Raw genomic sequence first — 18936 nt, forward strand, 5'->3', positions numbered from 1 at the left:
TATATATATATATATATATAAATTCCAGGTAGTAGCTGTGTTAAATTTCAGTGTTTTACAAAATTAATTTTTTTAAATTGACTCCTGTCATCAGCCTTGATTCTTAGGGGTTGCTAACACTTTGAAAATAACCCATCATTTGTACTTAATTATAAATTATAAATTACTTTTTTTTCAAAGTAATTTGTAATAGTGATCATTTCATAATGTATATAAATGTCTAACCACTGTGTTGTACAAAAAAATTTATATATAAATTATAAATTACTTTTTTTTTCAAAGATACAGCCCCACCTTTTTATTGGTCTTTCAATTATTGATCCAGTAGAGTATCTATATAATGACAGTGTGGGGTATTTTTCATATACAGAATCCAAATTTAAAGCTAGAAAGAATCTAGAGACTTATCCCATAGTCATCTGATAGGCAGTATTACTAAGGCAACAGAAGATAGTGACCTACCCAATATCACACAGAACTCTGGTAGGAAATCTATGATATAAAGCAAACTTGTTGCAAATACACGCCAAGATCTGCAGGCTAAGTGAGGGTTATGCATAAGCATGAAGCAACAGAAACGTAACAACTGGGGAACATCTAGAGTTTCCCCAAAGTGTGGTCAACTGGCAAACAAAATGTGCAGGGCTGAGCTTCAGAAAGAAGGTGATCATAAACAAATGCAATTTGTGGAAGAAATAAGCTAAGAAAGGGGATATATGAAGTTTGAGGGCACAAAAAGCAAAACAAACAACAATAAAAAATAAAAGTCTCCCAGCAGAAGGGAAACAGAAAAAACTGAAGATATAGGAGGACATCACTAAAAACACTTTCCTTGAGCAAGAAACCCCAAACCTGATTTCTATGATAATTCCAGATAAGAGTACCAGTCTATGCTCATCGTTTTACATTTTGAAAACAAACAAATCCAGTTTTGAAGATAATTTTTTACTTACCAAACCTGCTATTGGTGTGGATAATCTATTGATCTTCTTAATGACGCCAGGTTTAAGTTTATTAACCAAACTGAAAGTAAATAAAGAAATAATATATGCAATTACAAGAATGCCAGTATCAGTTTCGTATTCTTTTTAACATTTTCAAAAATCTTGTATATCATTAGTCCATCCCCCATATGTGATTCAGAGCCAAGAGCCCAATAAAAGGCAAACAACCAAGAAAACAAGTCAAGAAACAAAGTAAGAAGAACCTCACTGCAAACAATGGTGAGTGTGCTCTCAGACCATATAGACACACTGCTATACTCAAAGCCATGTCCCTAAAAATAGTTCCACATTTGTTAAAGGTAGTATTTGATTCTGTTCCAAGAGCCAGTTTAAGAATCTCTTTCATTACAATAATCTAGTTCTCTTGGACCTAAGAATAATTTTTTCTATTAATCATTTTTATTAATTTTTTTCCTCAAACTGTTTTTTATTTTAAAAGGTAATTTCAAACCACATTATTTTTCCAGATTTGTTTACTGAAGTATAGTTGACACATAATATATTAATTTCAGGTGTACAACACAGTGGTTAGACATTTATATACATTATGAAATGATCACTATTACAAGTCTAGTTACCATCTGTCATCATACAAAGTAATTATATTATTGACTATATTCCCTATAACTATATAATATATATGTCTATATTCCCTATATTCCCTTTACATCTCCATGACTTATTTATTTTATTATCAGAGTATATACCTCTTAATCCCACTTTACCCATTCTCCCTACCCCCGCCCCTCTGGCAACTATCAGTTTGTTCTCTGTATTTATGAGTCTACTTCTGTTTGTTTTGTGTTTTAGATTCTACATGTAAATGAAATCATACAGTATTTGTCTTTCTCTGTCTGACTTATTTCACTTAACATAATATTCCCTAGATCTATCCATGGGTACAAAATACAACTGTATTTTGCCAGATTTAAAGGGTGCAGTGGAACTCATCCTAATGGCCAGCTAGTTCTTACTGGTAACTCATTAAAATATGTGAGTGATTGCTTTGTTACCATAACAGAATGACTGGATAAAAATTAAATGTACCAGAACTCCCCAAAATGGACTAACAGTTACTTCAGAATCTAATACTGAACACATTAAAGTTGCTATGACAGAATCTGCAAAGATATCCATAAGTCTCTACATTCCAGAACACGAGGAAAGAAGCCACCTTTGAAGACTGTAACTTAGAGTACAATTCTTGGTTCTAAATCTAGTTATTGTGAACTTTATGTTTTTTGTTGCTGTTCAATGATATAGTCTAAGCCTTGGAGACATTTAATACTATAGTAATGCTTTTCTACTAATGCTAGCTTGGTTAATTAATCATTAGTCACTGTCAGAAAACAGTAATTTAAAACATGCTTTTCCTATTCAATAATCTAGCTACAAAAAGCAATTCTTTATTCTGTAAACAGAGCTCCAAAAAGAAAGCAAATATAGGAGAAAGAATCAAACATTCTTAATTTACTGGTCTCCTCTTCACAATGGGCAACAGAAAAGAAAAAAAAAAAAATCTGACACTTGTGGAATGTCACTCCTTCAACATTCCAGAGATTTATATATACACTTGAATGTGCTAAAAATAAAGAAGACAAAAGTCTCAATTTAATAACCTTCAGAATGTTGTTCAGCAGGATTCAAAATTACACAATGATGGCTTACGAAGATTTAGTCTGGTGAACAAAAGATGTTTTTTCTGTTTTCATAGTTTCTTCACACAAAGATCTTCAGACAACTTAATATAAATAAAATTGCCCCCTCAATTAAGCATTTCCTAGAACTGTTACCCTCTGATTCCTAATTTCTTGTTTGTGCACTGAAAGCCAGGTAGGAAGGAAGCCTTTCTCCCTTCATAGCTGAATTATTTTTCTTTAATGGCTCGCCGAGAAGCTAGAAAAAAATTTGAGCAGGCTTCTAAGAAATGACAGTTCCAAATTAATTCTTCTAGTTGTTCCCTATTTACCAGGTATGCAATATATAGAAGCACTAATAACTGGAACATTACTTAATAGCAACATTATTCTGGCATAGTATAAATCAAGAAATTCATAAACTTGTTGACCACTAGCTTGGCAGTGACTTTCCTACGGTAAATTGGATCTTAAAATGTAATCTTTCAGGATGCCTGGGTGGCTCAGTCGGTTAAGCAGGTTAAGTGTCTGCCTTTGGCTCAAGTCAGGATCCCAGCCAGGCGCCCTGCTCAGCAGGAAGCCTGCTTCTCCCTTTCCCTCTGCCCATCCACCCTGCTCAAGCATGTGCGCACGTGCTCGCTCGCTCACCCTCCCTCCCTTTCTCTCGCTCTCACTCTCTCAAATAAATAAATAAAATCTTTAAAAAAAAAATGTAATCTTTCAGTGACATAAAAATTAGAGACTAAAAAGAGTTGGGCCAAATTATCAAATGTCAGGAAAGTCTGGCATCGGTTGTCTTTATTGGAGGAAGAGTGTCATAAATTCCTCCCCCGCCCATTTGAGTCACTGATGACTTTGGCCAGATCATTCAATTTACCTGTTTACTTCACTTACCATTTTTATATTACAGTGTTAGCAATACCAAGAGCATTTTTTAAAAACACTTTCTGGAATGGATAATAACACAGCCTACACTCAATCGAGGCAGCAAAAGGAAGGGATTGAAGGAAGTAAAGGAACCAGCACAGATAAATGATGTCTCCCAAAAATGTGTTGCTTCCTTCCTCATCAGAAGTTTCCACAGCTGTTAGTTACATAGAAGCAACATACACACTGTGGACTGGCTTCCTTTTCTACTCCGGAGCCTCCTAGTACGCGTACAAACACAGAAATAACCACAAGGCAAAAACAACACTCTGCATAACACACAAACTACCCTGTAAAGGTTGTGCACTAGACGAAAACGCTGTTTTACTTTGTCAAATGTTAAAATGGTACCAGTTCTAAGCACTAGAGCATGGAGAAAATGCACATATGGTTTTGGCAACTACTGAACATCCAATCAAATTATGAATCACAAATAATGATTTTCACATACAATTAAAGGAAAACCTTTTAGGGTATTTCTTCTAGGGAGGAAAATACCCTACATTTCATAATTTCAAATTAGATTCCATAAAATTGAAACTTCTGTGAAATTTAAGGATATCTTAAAAAAGTAGGGGCATAGTCTTATACCAAATAAAATACAAGTGCCACACAAGGGAGATACTACTATCTTTTATAAATAGAACTTCTTTGCATAATAAGGGTTCTTCAATTACACATGTGGAATTCGTAAAGGCAACACTCACTTGAGGTCACTGGCTCTATTTAAGAATCATATAACATGATAACCTTCCAGTTGCCTCTGTACACAAGGAAGCAGAGGCAGTCAAGGGACCATTTTATCTGCCTGCAAGCCCACCATTCCTCTAATCCTAAGTATAATTATACCTCAACTCCCCCAAGCCTTCCCTCAGGCCATGGCATAAACCCAGTTATGTGCTTTGCTAGCACATCAGAGGTTTGCTCTTTTGGTAAGATTAAAACCAGAAGAGAAAACACCTAGTCATTTGCTATCTCGGGTGGTAGACCACACTGGCAAAGGCCTGCAACCCCTCTCCCTCAGCTCATCCCTGCATTGTTGCCTGCTTCCTTTTCTTCTTCTCTCCAAAACACCCTCCCACTTCCTCCAACGGGAGCTGAGTTACATAACAGATGCTCGAAGGCTGCCTCTGTTCTGAAACCTTGTCACCAGTGTATGTGTCCTGACTTTAAATATAACTCAGAGGTGACACTCCAAGAAAACTGTACATAAAGTTCAGTGTAACATCTAGATCAGTTATAAATGGTCTCAATGAGAACTAGAATTTGGTGCTCTCTTAGTCTCCAGAAACTAGTTCCAAATGCCAAACCTCATCTCCCCTTTATCAGAAAGCTCTTCAGCAGGGACACCTTTCAATTTCCTATTTCTGAAGATTTTTTCCAAATGTCCTAGAGACACTGACCTCAAAGAGCATATCAATACATTGAGAGTGAACTTTCTAACCTATGAATTATTTGGTCAGTCAGTCACACATACATATTTCTATTACCTTTCTGCTGACTACATTTTCTAAATATATATCCCCACATTAGTCAAATTTTCTTATTAGTAACTACATTTTTAAAATTTTTTTAAAGATTTTATTTATTTATTTGACAGAGAGACTGCAAGAGAGGGAACACAAGCAGGGGGAGTGGGAGAGGGAGAAGCAGGCTGCCCACCGAGCAGGGAGCCCGATGCGGGGCTCGATCCCAGGACCCTGGGATCATGACCTGAGCCAAAGGCAGATGCTTAATGACTGAGCCACCCAGGCGCCCCTTGGTAACTACATTTTAAAAGATGTAATGAAGACATTATATATTTCCTTACAAATTAAAGAACAATGATTTTTTTATCTGTTATTTAGCACATCTTCATTTGCCTAGTTTTCTTCTAGATGCAACTCTGCCCACAAATATTTGAATGCTTACTAAAGACAGAGCACTGCACTAATCAGACAGTGAAACTGCTAAGTACAAGGAAATTCTCTCCTTCCAAATATCTCCTTAACACTTAGCGGTGCACCTGGTATTGCGTAGGTGCTTTAAATATATTTGCAAAAACCCGCTATCTAACTTTTAATACAGAAATTTTTCTGTGATTCAAAACCTCTATCTTCTTTACAGAAATAAAATTAGAAAAATGTTACCTTTTCATTTCACTCAAATGTGAGAAATGGTTTTTAGCTTTCCCCAAAACGGACACCTCCCCTCTGTTAGGTTTTCTGTTGCCAGACAAGTCAAACCTTGATGTTGTTTCTCTTGTCAAATGTTGACCAAGAGAATAAACTCTCTATCAGATATATTAATTTAGACAAGTTATCTTAAGCAAATCCTTTACTAAGACTTTTCATTAATTACCTCCATTTAAATGCATAAGCTATAATATCTCTAAAATAAAAACCACTCTGAGTAGTTAGTGATCACACTTCCTTGGGTAAAATAAGAAGCATATATAATCTAAAATTTTAAAGTTTGGGGCACGTGGGTGGCTCAGTTAAGCATCCAACTCTTGATTTTGGCTCAGGTCGTGATCTCAGGATTGTAAGATTGAGCTGCATCTGGCTCCATGCTGGGTGTGGAGCCTGCTTAAGATTCTCTCTCTCCCTCTCCCTCAGCCCTTTCCCCCTTCTCTAAAAAAAAAAAAAAAAAAAAATTAAAGTTTAAAAGCATTCAATATAAAAATTTATGGTCACCTTAATACTTTCAAAGACTGGTAGTAAAATTAATATGTTTAATTTCTAAAATTCCTGTGGTAATTTTGAATAGTGCTGAGTTGGAACACAAATAGTTAACAATAAGTGCTAAGATGGGAAAGTGTGCAAGAGCAACAAGTCAGTATCAATACACCTGACGATTCTAGTTTTATTATGATAGGACTCTCTTATTTAGCCTCCCTGTTACGCCCGAAGCATCCTGAAGTGAGTTGAGCAAAGCTTGAGAGGTCTGAAAACGGACTCCTCAAGACATTTCTGAATACCACATCAATAGCGAAATGCATCTAGCAGGGGGACTATGAGTTCCAGCCCTGGTTCTGCTGTTTACTACTAAGTGACATCTCTAAATTCCTCTCCACCCCTTCATGCAAATGAGAGTGATACGTTATTCTCTTATGTGGACTTGGGTTCACTCCAATTTTCGCCACTGTGAAAATGCTTCCGATGCAGGTCTGTACGCATACCTTCATCCCTTACAGTTTCCTATATTCTATTTCTAGAAATAAAATCAACAGTGTCAAGCTCTTGATACTTGTCTGGAAAGGAACTTGGCAATGCGAAATCAATTGACTTTTGGGCCAGCAGGTAGCATTCACGTGCCCACCTCACCGCGCAGGCTAGACCCGCAGTGCGGTCCCTCTGCGCCTGCGCACCGCACTCACCACACGATCTTCCACAGAGAGGCCCTGCCTTTCTAACCACCACTCTTCAGGGATGTACAAGATCTCACCGATTTTATCTATCACACTATAGATATTTGTTTTTGATATTTTCCACTAGGAAGAAGCTTTATACATATTTCCCCCATTTTGTAATCTTATTTTTTTTTATTCCCGAAAGAGAAGATTATTGGGAAAAGTCCTGTAATTTTTTATGGTAAGTTAAAATATGTTTATATTAATTAAAAACTAGCATACAAGTACATGATAGGTATTGTCACATTGTTTTTCAGAGCTGTACCAGCTTATATTCAATTGGTCATTTTGGGTATATACCATTTTGCCATAATATGCCATCATTTGGTAACATTTCAAATTATTTACCACCTTCAATTAAAAGAGAGTATCTGGTTTTCGCATAATTATTTCTTACTAATGAAGGTGAAGATTTTACTGCTTATTTCCAGTGGTAGTTCTTTATTTGTGAAGTATTTGGTCACATCCTTTGCTCATTTGCCTACTGAGGTTTTCAAGTGTGTATCTATCTCACCAGTTTATTTGAAATCTAGATAATGTTTAAGTCATTTTGCTTAATGTATTTTTCTCAGAATGTTGTCAGAATATCTATTTATATATAGATTTAAATCTATTTTTTTTCCTTCTCCTTCAAAGCTTAGAATTTTAAACTGCCTCCAAAGATTTTAACTCTTCAATTTTATTTTTTAGCTTTCTATTATCTTAACCTAGGCTATTGGTGGGCTTATAAATTCATTCCTAGCCAATTATTTATCCCAGTACAATGAACTGATTTATCTCTTCTGCATGTTTTCATATCTCCTTTATCACAAATTCCTACATGTAAGAATGTATTTTGGACCTTGTTCCTATATTAATATGCACATTTATAAAGCAATCCATAATTTTTAATTACTGTGCTTTGTCATGTTTGTCACATGTTCTAATGTTGGGACAGACAAGCTCATTTCACAGAAATTTTTATTTTTAGAATTTTTCCTATTCTAACCTGCTTATTCTTCCATGTGAATGTTAAAATAATACTTATAAAGACAAGCCTGACTAGATTTAACATGAGTATTGGATTAAAATTATAAATTAATTGACATCTATTACCCTATGTAGAAATATAGCTTATCATTTCATCTCTTAAATCTTACAGCTTACCATAACATTTTCGACATCCAAGATAACAGTCTCACACATTTCTCTAAAGAAAACAGTGTTTTAAACCTTGTCACTATTACTTTTAACCCCTTGGATCTGATCTAATTTTCTGACTGGTGATTGTTAATATATAAAAAATTCTAGAGATTAAGTCTCTCATATAAGGCAATTGCTCTACTTTTAACTGATGTGATACCATTATATATTTGTTCTTTTTACAATATTCATTTATTTAGCTTATTTCTCAATACACTGACCAGAATTACCATACTTGGATTATTTCACAGCCAACACATTGTTTTCCATGTGCCTACCTGAACCCCTTTATTACATGAAAACTGACTTCAATAATAACTTCTTGCTGATCAATGTTAATAAAATTCTCATATCTCATACATCTAGCATACACATTACTTCCTTGTATTTTTGGTAGACCATCATTCTCATTTCTGTCTCAGAGGTCCTATCACTGAAATGCTGTCTGTTCTCCTCTTAGTAATTTATATTTAGGGCAGGAAAGCCCTATAGATGGTACACGCAGGTTTATGAAACAGGACTGAAGCCACAATACAAAATACCTGCAAAATTTGCAATGAGTCTGTACAATGTGACTACTGTAACAGAACTGAACTTCTAAATTGATGTTTGCTAAGCTAGGTTTCAACTTAATAAACTATTTTTTAAATGATGTTTTGTTATATGTAGATATCAAATTACAGAAAAAAATTGACTACGCATCTTAAAAACAGAACATACAGACTGGCAACCACAAAATGCTAACATAAAGAGAAAGCAGTTTAAAATTGTAAAATTGTCTTCATGAACCTGAACACTTGCATCTTCCTTTGACTACTAGAGGGTTATCAAATAATATGGAAACTTCAAAGCTTATAATACTTTAAGTGAAGAAAAATCTTTTTTTTAAGATTTTATTTATTTATTTATTTATTTATTTGAGAGAGGGAAAGAGAGTGCGAGCACGTGCATACAAGCAAGGGAAAGGGCAGCGGGAAGGGGGAGAATCCCAGGCAGACTCTGCTGAGCGCGGAGTCTGTTGCAGGGCTCTATTTCAGGACCCTGAGATCATGACCTGAGCCGAGACCTAGAGTCAGACGTTCAACCGACTGAGCTACCCAGGCGCCCCAGAAAAATCATTTTTATTACTTATATTGCAAATGGCCATAATACGGATGAGGATCAATGGATAGTGTTGGCATGCTAGAGAGATGTATGGAAACAAGTGTCCTCCTCAGGAAATTCTTTTTTTTTATGTTATGTTAATCACCATACATTACATCATTAGTTTTTGATGTAGTGTTCCATGATTCATTGTTTGCGTATAACACCCAGTGCTCCATTCAGTATATGCCCTCTTTAATACCCATCACCAGGCTAACCCATACCCCCACCCCCCTCCCCTCTAGAACCCTCAGTTTGTTTCTCAGAGTCCATAGTCTCTCATGGTTCGTCTCCCCCTCCAATTCCCCCACTTCATTTGTCCCTTTTTTTTTTTTTTTTTTTTTAAGATTTTATTTATTTGACAGAGAGAGACACAGCGAGAGAGGGAACACAAGCAGGGGCAGAGGGAGAGGGAGAAGCAGACTCCCCGCTGAGCAGGGAGCCTGATGCGGGGCTCGATCCCAGGACTCTGGGATCATGACCTGAGCCGAAGGCACACGCTTAACGACTGAGCCACCAGGCGCCCCTGTCCCTTCTTTTTAACATATAATGTATTATTTGTTTCAGAGGTACAGGTCTGTGATTCAACAGTCTTAACACAATTTACAGCACTCACCAGAGCACATACCCTCCCCAATGTCTATCACCCAGCCACCCCATCCCTCCCACCCCCCACCACTCCAGCAACCCTCAGTTTGTCTCCTCAGGAAATTCTAAACCAGAAAGAACTCTAAGAAAAAAATGTCTTCATTAAAGAAGGCCCTCTGGGCTTCACATGGAACATGGCAAAGAAGCCCAAGGGCCCACTGGTATCACTGCCATTCAATGCGTGAAAGTCTCCAACTATTACAAAAGACAGAGCTCTCTTGCATGAATGAGAAGTGACAAAGTTTTGTCTTATGCTTTAAAACAATCACCCAAGAATCCCATAGAAAATTAACAGGAATTTTTAAAAATAATTTTTCTCCTTCTATTGAATGCATCTTTAACAAAACATCATGTTTTGTTTATGTAGACAGTGTAGTGGTCACATGGCATAATAAATTAAAATATGATTTTTCAAACCAAATAGGTGAACATCTTGATTCACTTTTTCCAAGCTGTGAGCCAAGGAAAAGAAGGCCTCGTAACAGTGTGAGAAGAGTTTTCTCAATAATTTGAGCCAAGTTCAAAAAGACACACTTCTGAGATACGGCTCACATGTAAACTTCTGCGGCATGGCTGGCTGACATGGGATAAGCAAGGACTGGCAATACTCCAGGGATGGTAAGTATAGACTGACTAACCAGAGACACACCCAATAAATTTATCTTCAAATGTATCTTCTTACTTCATAAGGTAAATAAAGAATGTTTTCATTTTAGCATTTCTAAGATTGCTATCATAAGATGAGTGTGAAATTACTAACTCCTATCACTAGCTAGATATGCCTCAACTAAATACATTTAGAGAAGAGAAAAAATTCAGCTAGAACCACAGAGTGAGACAGGTTTGGATATTTAGGTAGTGGCAAATCTCATATTTTTAAAAATATATAGTAAGGTCCTGGTGAACACTAATAAACACTGCAGATAGGGGACTGATTAACGAATACTGTCAATAATTAACAAGGAGCTGAAGTCATCTTACTTTGTCAATCCTTTTACTAATTGAAAAAAAAAACCCAAATTAGATTTTGTTCCCATCTCACTGTTTAGGAAAGCCAAGAAAGATTACCTGTCTAAGGTATACCGTAAAAGATTTAACTGTAACAGACTTTAACCAGCGGAGTATTCTTTAGCCCTCAACTCAATGAGATCTCAGTCAATCAAACTAAATGATACTAAAATGATTAACAGAAGATACTAACTTCAATAGTCAATCAGATTAAAAGACAATAAAGGCACATTATCCTCATTATGCAGGTATGTATCTTGTCTAAAACCTCAGTGCAGAGTTTTACACCCAATTTAGACTATCTGAAATGTCAGAAAACTGCCAGTTGGGTGGAAGCTATAATAAGCTCACTTCCTCTAACTCTTGACTTTGATATTTCAGAATGCCAGCTCAAAAAGGATAAACTATGACTAACGGATAAAAGACTGCTGAAATTAGATAAAATAATAAGAAAGCTCTTTAATGATGTTAATGAACCAGGATGCCTAGAGACTGTTAATAGGCAACAAGCAGACCCCGTACTTCACAAGAATCCATTTTCCTGGCCATGAACCAAGCAGAAGTCAGCCTTTTCCTGTAAGAAAATGAATTCAGAGTTTTAAAATATCCTAATCATATTTCAGCTAAAACTTGAGATCTCTTTTGGGTAAAATATTCTCAAAGACAGACAGCTTACTATATTTACCATGAATTTAAGAGTCAGGACTTTTAATACCAGACTCTGAAAGGCAGATTGTGCTTTCCGGGTAGGCATTAGAACTCAGGTCCAGGTTTACCCAGGAGTGAAGCCTCTTAATCATTTCACAGGCCAACCAGCTAGGCTCTCTTCACTACAGATTTATACAGAACAGAGTTACCTAGGCTTTCCCCCACCCCAACATTACACCTTTTAGATTAGTATGCTTCATTAACCAGTGGCCGTACATAATGCGATTTTCAATTAACAGAATGATTTTTTTTTTTAATACAAACATCACGCAGGGCTTTGATGCCCCTCAGTAAACTACAACTGCTGATTACCATAGCTTAATACTTACTTACGCTACTTTTGGAAAACATTCATTTAAAGAATACTGGGTACCAAACATATTGACTAGACTTACTCTGGTAACGCACAAAATCCCCGATTGGTATTATTCCAGCTAGGAAACAATCTAAGAATGAGCTTTTGGAAGTTGTGAATTAAAGTGACTTTTTTTAAACCAATATAAAACATGCATCCAAATGTTTGCTGTGAAGGTAGAACTTATGTATTTAACAGTACAGCTTGTGGTCAAAACAGTTTTTCATCAACTCTGAATATCCTCACTGGTAACAATATGCTCCTCCTCTCAGGTTGGGTATGGTTTTTACAAATCACCTCAAATCATTCAGAGACCAGGCTGGTGCATAAATTGCATTTTAATAAAAACAAAAACAAACAAACAAAAAACTGTCACGCAAGTATGTTTAATGATCTTGTTATGGAGGCAATGCCCCAAAAAGGGGAACCCTACAAATAATTTAAGTGATAGTTCATCACTGGCAGTATATACCCACAAAGTGACTTCTTTGAAAAGATCACCTGTTTGGGCTATATGCTCTCACATGTCTACAAACAACTCAATACTTCATAGGCACACTTCCTACCTAAGGCTTATCCTGACTTGTGGAGAAAGTTATTTCATTGCAAACCTCTAAATAGTCCATACTCATAGCTAAGGTAGCTTTCAGATCACATGTATCTTTCTAACCATCATTCCCCCATCTTCTGAACACATTAGGACACATTTAAATTCTATAGTTTTCAAATTAATATAAAGTAATTTCCTAACATTGACCAATTAGATTGACCATGTGGTCTACTAGAATTAGTTTAAACATATTTGGCAATGGCACTTCTAAATATACATCAGAAGAGGACAAGAAACACCCCTTAAACTTTACTTGTGGCCCTTCTTCAGATGCCTGCTCTGCTATGTATTAGGCAGAACCACATGAAATTGACATTTCTGAAGGTCACAGAGGGTTGAATATCAACAACTGCATATGGTTCAATTTAATAATATTGTTCTAAGACAAAAAATTTGAACATCGACTAACAGAGCTAATGAGATAGAGGTTATTATCTACATGGCCATCTTCCTAGCAACAACTTTTATTTATGCAAAGATAGTTTATATAAACCTAATATACATATTATGGAATTTTGCAACTCTGTGAGATAGGCAGATCAGATATGCTGATCTCCACTTCACGGATGAGAAAATAAGGCTCAGATGCTAATTGCTCAAATGTCCAAAAGTAATAGGGCAAGGAATCAAACCTAAGCCCTTTGACTCCTGATCTTTGCTGAAACAACCTTCCTTTAAAAGGATAATCAAAATCATCTAAATACAAGCACATATACTCCCAATGTTTACTTTGTGGACAGATTCCATAAATACCTATGTGATAAGTGTCTAGATTGGAGTACTTAAGCCCTTTCAAAAATGTGGGTGCATACTCAAGGGCATTCTTATAATTTATTTGCTCACTTCTGCAACTGCACCCTCACCAGGGACTTCATCTTTACATCCCACAGGCATGCCTCCCCTTCACCCCCAAAGGTCACATACCTGGCTAACTGCACTATGCATCCACTGGGGGACAAAACAGTGGGACTAAACACACAATGTAGGCTCCATACCATCAATCATGCCACCAGCCTAGTTTACTTATGATAACAAAAACCTGGGATGTGATTTTCAATAATATATTAATTGAACGAATGGCCCATGGGTCACTGACTCAAATTGATGGTGGCAATGTGATGACTCCACTTAAAGCTTAAAAGAAAAATTTGCTACTGCTTAAATTTGTTCTACAAGCATCACTATTTACCGATGAAGAAAAAAGTTTTATATTAACTTCTAAACCACGCAATTCCATATGTTAGAACATTCAGAGGGAAGGGCACTTGGGTGGCTCAGTCGTTAAGTGTCTGCCTTCTGCTCAGGTCATGATCCCAGGGTCCTGGGATCGAGCCCCACATCGGGTTCCCTGCTCAGTGGGAAGCCTGCTTCTCCCTCTCCCACTCCCCCTGCTTGTGTTCCCTCTCACGCTGTGTCTCTCTCTGTCAAATAAAATAAATAAATAAATAAATAACTTAAAAAAAAAAAGAATATTCAGAGGGAGAGCTGGTGCAATGTAATAAGGCTTCCTCCTCAACCACCCACCTCTACTGGCCCATCAAGCAATAACAGAATCTTTCTTGTTTACTAATTTAAAATAATATATATTTCACCAATGCTATCTTTAGATGCAGAGACTGATAACCCCTTCCTACTGTCTGGTACTGTGGGGGTGTCAATTTGCAGAGATCAAATCTCACTTGTTACCAAGAAAACAGATCTGTGACTATGGTGGCCATGGAGGGAGGAGTGAAGACAACTCACAACACACATACACATCTTCGCTTTTGAATTATTTTTTAACTGCTTTAAATACTTACTCACACAACAGAACACCATTCTCCAGAGAAGCTCGAAAATCCTTTGTTTCAAAATTCTTCTCTGTTACTGCCTGAAAAAAACAAGATTTGGGTATTAATTTTCTCTTAATCAAGGTTAATACAGTCAAATTTAGCATTAGATTAATTAATATGCATCTAATGTTATCTTGAAGGATGTGCATATATCACCAAAGTTGTCCCCAATAGGAAATTACATGTGGTTCTATGTTACAAAGAGAGAGATTAGCCATTTTAGTATTAACAAATATAAACAGGAAAAAAAAAAAAAAAACACGATGAGAGATTTCTGTAATGGAACCATTTTATGGGTAATCAACAAAAGTTAGAAGCTACATTTCCAACATCTTTTCTATAAAAATTCTATGGGCAATCTAGCCTACTAAGAGTAAATAAAAACAGATTAAGATATAAACTTGAAATATCAACTCTATGCACATCATTAATTTCAATTCCATCCTTCAATTCCTCAAGTTTCATGACAAAGCTAAATTGCAGAGGGCATGCTCTCCTTAAATGGATTCATGGACTGGCCCTGATTTGTGTAATGAGCCATATTTACTGAAACATCCTAGAGAGAGGGCTATGAAATCCTGACACAGAGAGACAAAAGACAGGCATGGAAGACGGTACGTACTTTAAACAGACAATTCCCCACTTAGGGCTATGACATAAGAACAGACCACCTACAGTTACCACAACCAATGTTCCTTAGTGAAGCCCCTGGAAAAATATGTACAGATCCTGTCTCTTGAGGGTGGAGTAGCTGAGAGGAAAGGGGGTCTTAGAGAGGCCAGAGTAGGAATAAGCTGTTCCAAGAACAAGTCCTGACACTGGGTCCCCAGTTAAGGTGTGGGCAGTGTGCACGGCAATAGCAGTGACCCCAGTGGACCTACAGATGTATCCACCACCTGCAGGCAGGAGTCCTTGCTCCACCTGCCACTTCAGGGAGAAATACCATATTGGGAATCTGATTTGGGAAGTCCCTGATCTTAAACCCTAAGTAGCTACGAATCTCCTGCTGTCTTTACTCACCACGGCTAGGTCTTCAGCCCACCTACAATCCCTGTATGTATTCCGCATCTTTTCCATGGTGCCCAACATCACCATGGCTAGGCATATTGTCTGTTAACTGACAAGCAGTTATTTTGTAGAATAGAAGTTAGTTTCTGATAAGCTGGTTCTGTAATTATGGATGGGAGCCTGGGCCAGGAGGTAACACACTCAAACACAAGAAGTAGGGGATCCCTTCCCATACACAGCATTAATCTACAAAAAGGCTACATTGCCCCATGAATTGAACATTGGCTGAGTATCTCTGTTACAGGCACTTATCTGGATGGTGGAGATCTAAAGAAAGAAAATGCAGAAGCTCTTCCCTCAAGGATCTCACAGCCACATAAGTAAAACACAAAGTTTAAAAATGCAATAAAACAGGGGCTCCTGGGTGGCTTAGTTGTTAAGTATCTGCCTTTGGCTCCCGTCATGGTCCTGGGATCCTGGAATCGAGCCCAACATTGGGCTCCCTGCTCAGGGGGAAGTCTGCTTCTCCCGCTCCTACTCCCCCTGTTTGTGTTCCCTCTCTGTCTCTCTGTCAAATAAATAAATAAAATAAAATAATAAAATAAAATAAAATAAAATAAAAATGCAATAAAACATATCCAAACAGAGTGGTACATTCCTTTGGGGAAAACCTTGAGTGCCTCATGGATTACTCCAGCTAGCCAGGTGCTCATGGTTTGTGCAGCACAAACTCTCTTGAATTTTGCCCCAAAGAGATCCAAAATAAACTTAAGATGAGCACTGAGGGGCGCCTGGGTGGCTCAGTCAGTTAAGCGTCTTGATTTTGGCTGAGGTCATGATCTTAAAGTCCTGGGATCGAGCCCTGCATCAAGCTCCGAGCTAAGTGGGGAGTCTGCTTGAGGATTCTCTCTCTCCCTCCGCCCACATGCCCCCACTCACTCTCTCTCTCTCAAAAATAAATAAATGATAAAAAAAAAAAAAAAAAAAGATGAGAGGGCGCCTGGGTGGCTCAGTTGGTTAGGCGACTGCCTTCGGCTCAGGTCATGATCCTGGAGTCCGGGGATCGAGTCCCACATCGGGCTCCCTGCTCAGCAGGGGGTCTGCTTCTCCCTCTGCCCTCTTCCCTCTCGTGCTCTCTGTCTCTCATTCTCTCTCTCTCAAATAAATAAAAAAAAAATCTTTAAAAAAAAAATTAAATTAAATTAAAAAAAAAAAAAAAAAAAAAGATGAGCATTGATCCCAACTAGTGAAAACACAGTAAGATCTCATTTATCCGGGAACTCCTATCCAAAGCCAAAAAGGCATGAAAAAGTCCCAGGAACACCCAAAACAGATGTCAAAGTCCATTCTCTCTAGTCAGGACAGCCCCCTCAGAGCCCCCAATACTTAATTATCCACCCCTGACACAATCTGGTGATTAAGTTCCCACATTAACCTAGAGTAGAAGAAGTGAGTTAGAAGAAAGAAGAGTTGTACCTATTGACACATGGAGGGAAGTGAAGAGTGACAGTCAATGGCCCTGAATGGGGCCGATCAAGAGGGCAGGGCAGCCAATGGCAAAATGGAAAAAGAAAGGGCTCATGTCAGACAAAAGTATATTCATACTCCACTTTCATTACCTAAGAGCTGTGTGACCTTAAGCAAGTTAAATAACCTCTCTGAACCTGTCTACACATCTGAAACAAGGGAAGTATCACCTACTTACTAGCTTGCAATGGCCAAGATGCTATGCAATCAAATACCTAAGGGTAGCTAACAGTTTAAAGCTTAACCTCATCACAGGGACTGACCTTCGAGTTAGCACTCTGACAACACACTCTGAAAATTAACCCTCCGAGGAACACCTCTGCACCATAGATAAAGCTGGGTTACATTCTGAATATTAAGTAGAAATAATGAAATATACAGAGATATTCAGAAAGCCCAAGTATCCAGAATGGTTTATTCCCCGAAAAAGACTACAGAAAGGCAAAAATCATAGTACCTGGATTTTGGACCACCCCTATCCATATGTCAAAATATTAACCTACTCCTGTGTATGTGTATATGTATATATACACTCTTGTATATAATACATATATATTAATCTGATAAAATTAAAATGATACAAAATCTAAATAAATCTAAATAATGATATAAAGTGAGACTCCATTTAAACTGTATTTCTAAAGAAGACCGAATATAAAAGCTAAACAAAGATTTTTAAATAACAGTCCATATTTAGGGGCCTGGGAATCTGGCAAACTCTGTACATTACTGAAGGTGTTATAAAATAATACAACCTTGGGCGCCTGGGTGGCTCAGTTGGTTAAGCGACTGCCTTCGGCTCAGGTCATGATCCTGGAGTCCCTGAATCGAGTCCCGCATCAGGCTCCCTGCTCGGCAGGGAGTCTGCTTCTCCCTCTGACCCTCCCCCCTCTCATGTGCTTTCTCTCTCATTCTCTCTCTCTCAAATAAATAAATAAAATCTTAAAAAAATAAAAAATAAAATAAAATAATACAACCTTTCTAGAATGCAATTCGTGATATGTATTTGAAGTCTTAAGTTTGCATACTCTGAAGCACACAAGTGCAGATCCAGGAATTTATACTAAGACAACAGGACAAGAACGCAGAGACATGACACAAGAATGGTCTCACAGCATTATGTGGAATAGGAACAATTATAAACATCCTGAATGTCCATTAAGAAATTGGTTAAATTAACCATTCACAAAGATAAACTCAAAATGGATGAAAGACCTCAATGTGAGACAGGAATCCATCAAAATCCTAGAGGAGAACATAGGCAGTAACCTCTTTGACATCGGCCACAGCAACTTCTTTCAAGATACATCTCCAAAAGCTAGTGAAACAAAAGCAAAAATGAACTTTTGGGACTTCATCAAGATAAAAAGCTTCTGCACAGCAAAGGAAACAGTCAACAAAACAAAGAGGCAACCCACAGAATGGGAGAAGATATTTGCAAATGACACTACAGATAAAGGGCTGGTATCCAAGATCTATAAAGAGCTTCTCAAACTCAACACCTAAAAAACAAATAATCAAGTCAAAAAGTGGGCAGAAGATATGAAAAGACACTTCTCTGAAGAAGACATACAAATGGCTAACAGACACATGAAAAAATGTTCATCATCATTAGCCGTCAGGGAAATTCAAATCAAAACCACACTGAGATACCACCTTACACCAGTTAGAATGGCAAAAATGGACAGGGAAAGAAACAACAAATGTTGGAGAGGTTGTGGAGAAAGGGGAACCCTCTTACACTGTTGGTGGGAATGCAAGTTGGTACAGCCACTTTGGAAAACAGTGTGGAGGTGCCTCAAAAATTTAAAAATGGAGCTACCCCATGACCCAGCAATTGCACTCCTGGGTATTTACCCCAAAGACACAGATGTAGTGAAAAGAAGGGCCATATGCACCCCAATGTTCATAGCAGCAATGTCCGCAATAGCCAAACTGTGGAAAGAGCCGAGATGC

The 18936-nt window shown here is 37.5% G+C and overlaps 1 protein-coding gene across 11 annotated transcripts in view; it reads right to left on the bottom strand.

Annotated features, from left to right (window-relative positions):
* Positions 1-18936, bottom strand: part of LMO7 (LIM domain 7) — a 200641-nt gene that overhangs the window by 115129 nt on the left and 66576 nt on the right. For all 11 annotated transcript variants that reach the window (XM_078070242.1, XM_078070243.1, XM_078070244.1 and 8 more), the window contains 2 exons: positions 14413-14483; positions 954-1023 (listed from right to left, as the gene is read on the bottom strand). In XM_078070242.1, coding sequence (XP_077926368.1) covers positions 954-1023; positions 14413-14483 — 141 coding nt within the window. The remainder of the gene's footprint in view (positions 1-953; positions 1024-14412; positions 14484-18936) is intronic.

This window comes from Halichoerus grypus, chromosome 4 (genome assembly GCF_964656455.1).
Source record: "Halichoerus grypus chromosome 4, mHalGry1.hap1.1, whole genome shotgun sequence".
Taxonomy (NCBI): Eukaryota; Metazoa; Chordata; class Mammalia; order Carnivora; family Phocidae; genus Halichoerus; species Halichoerus grypus.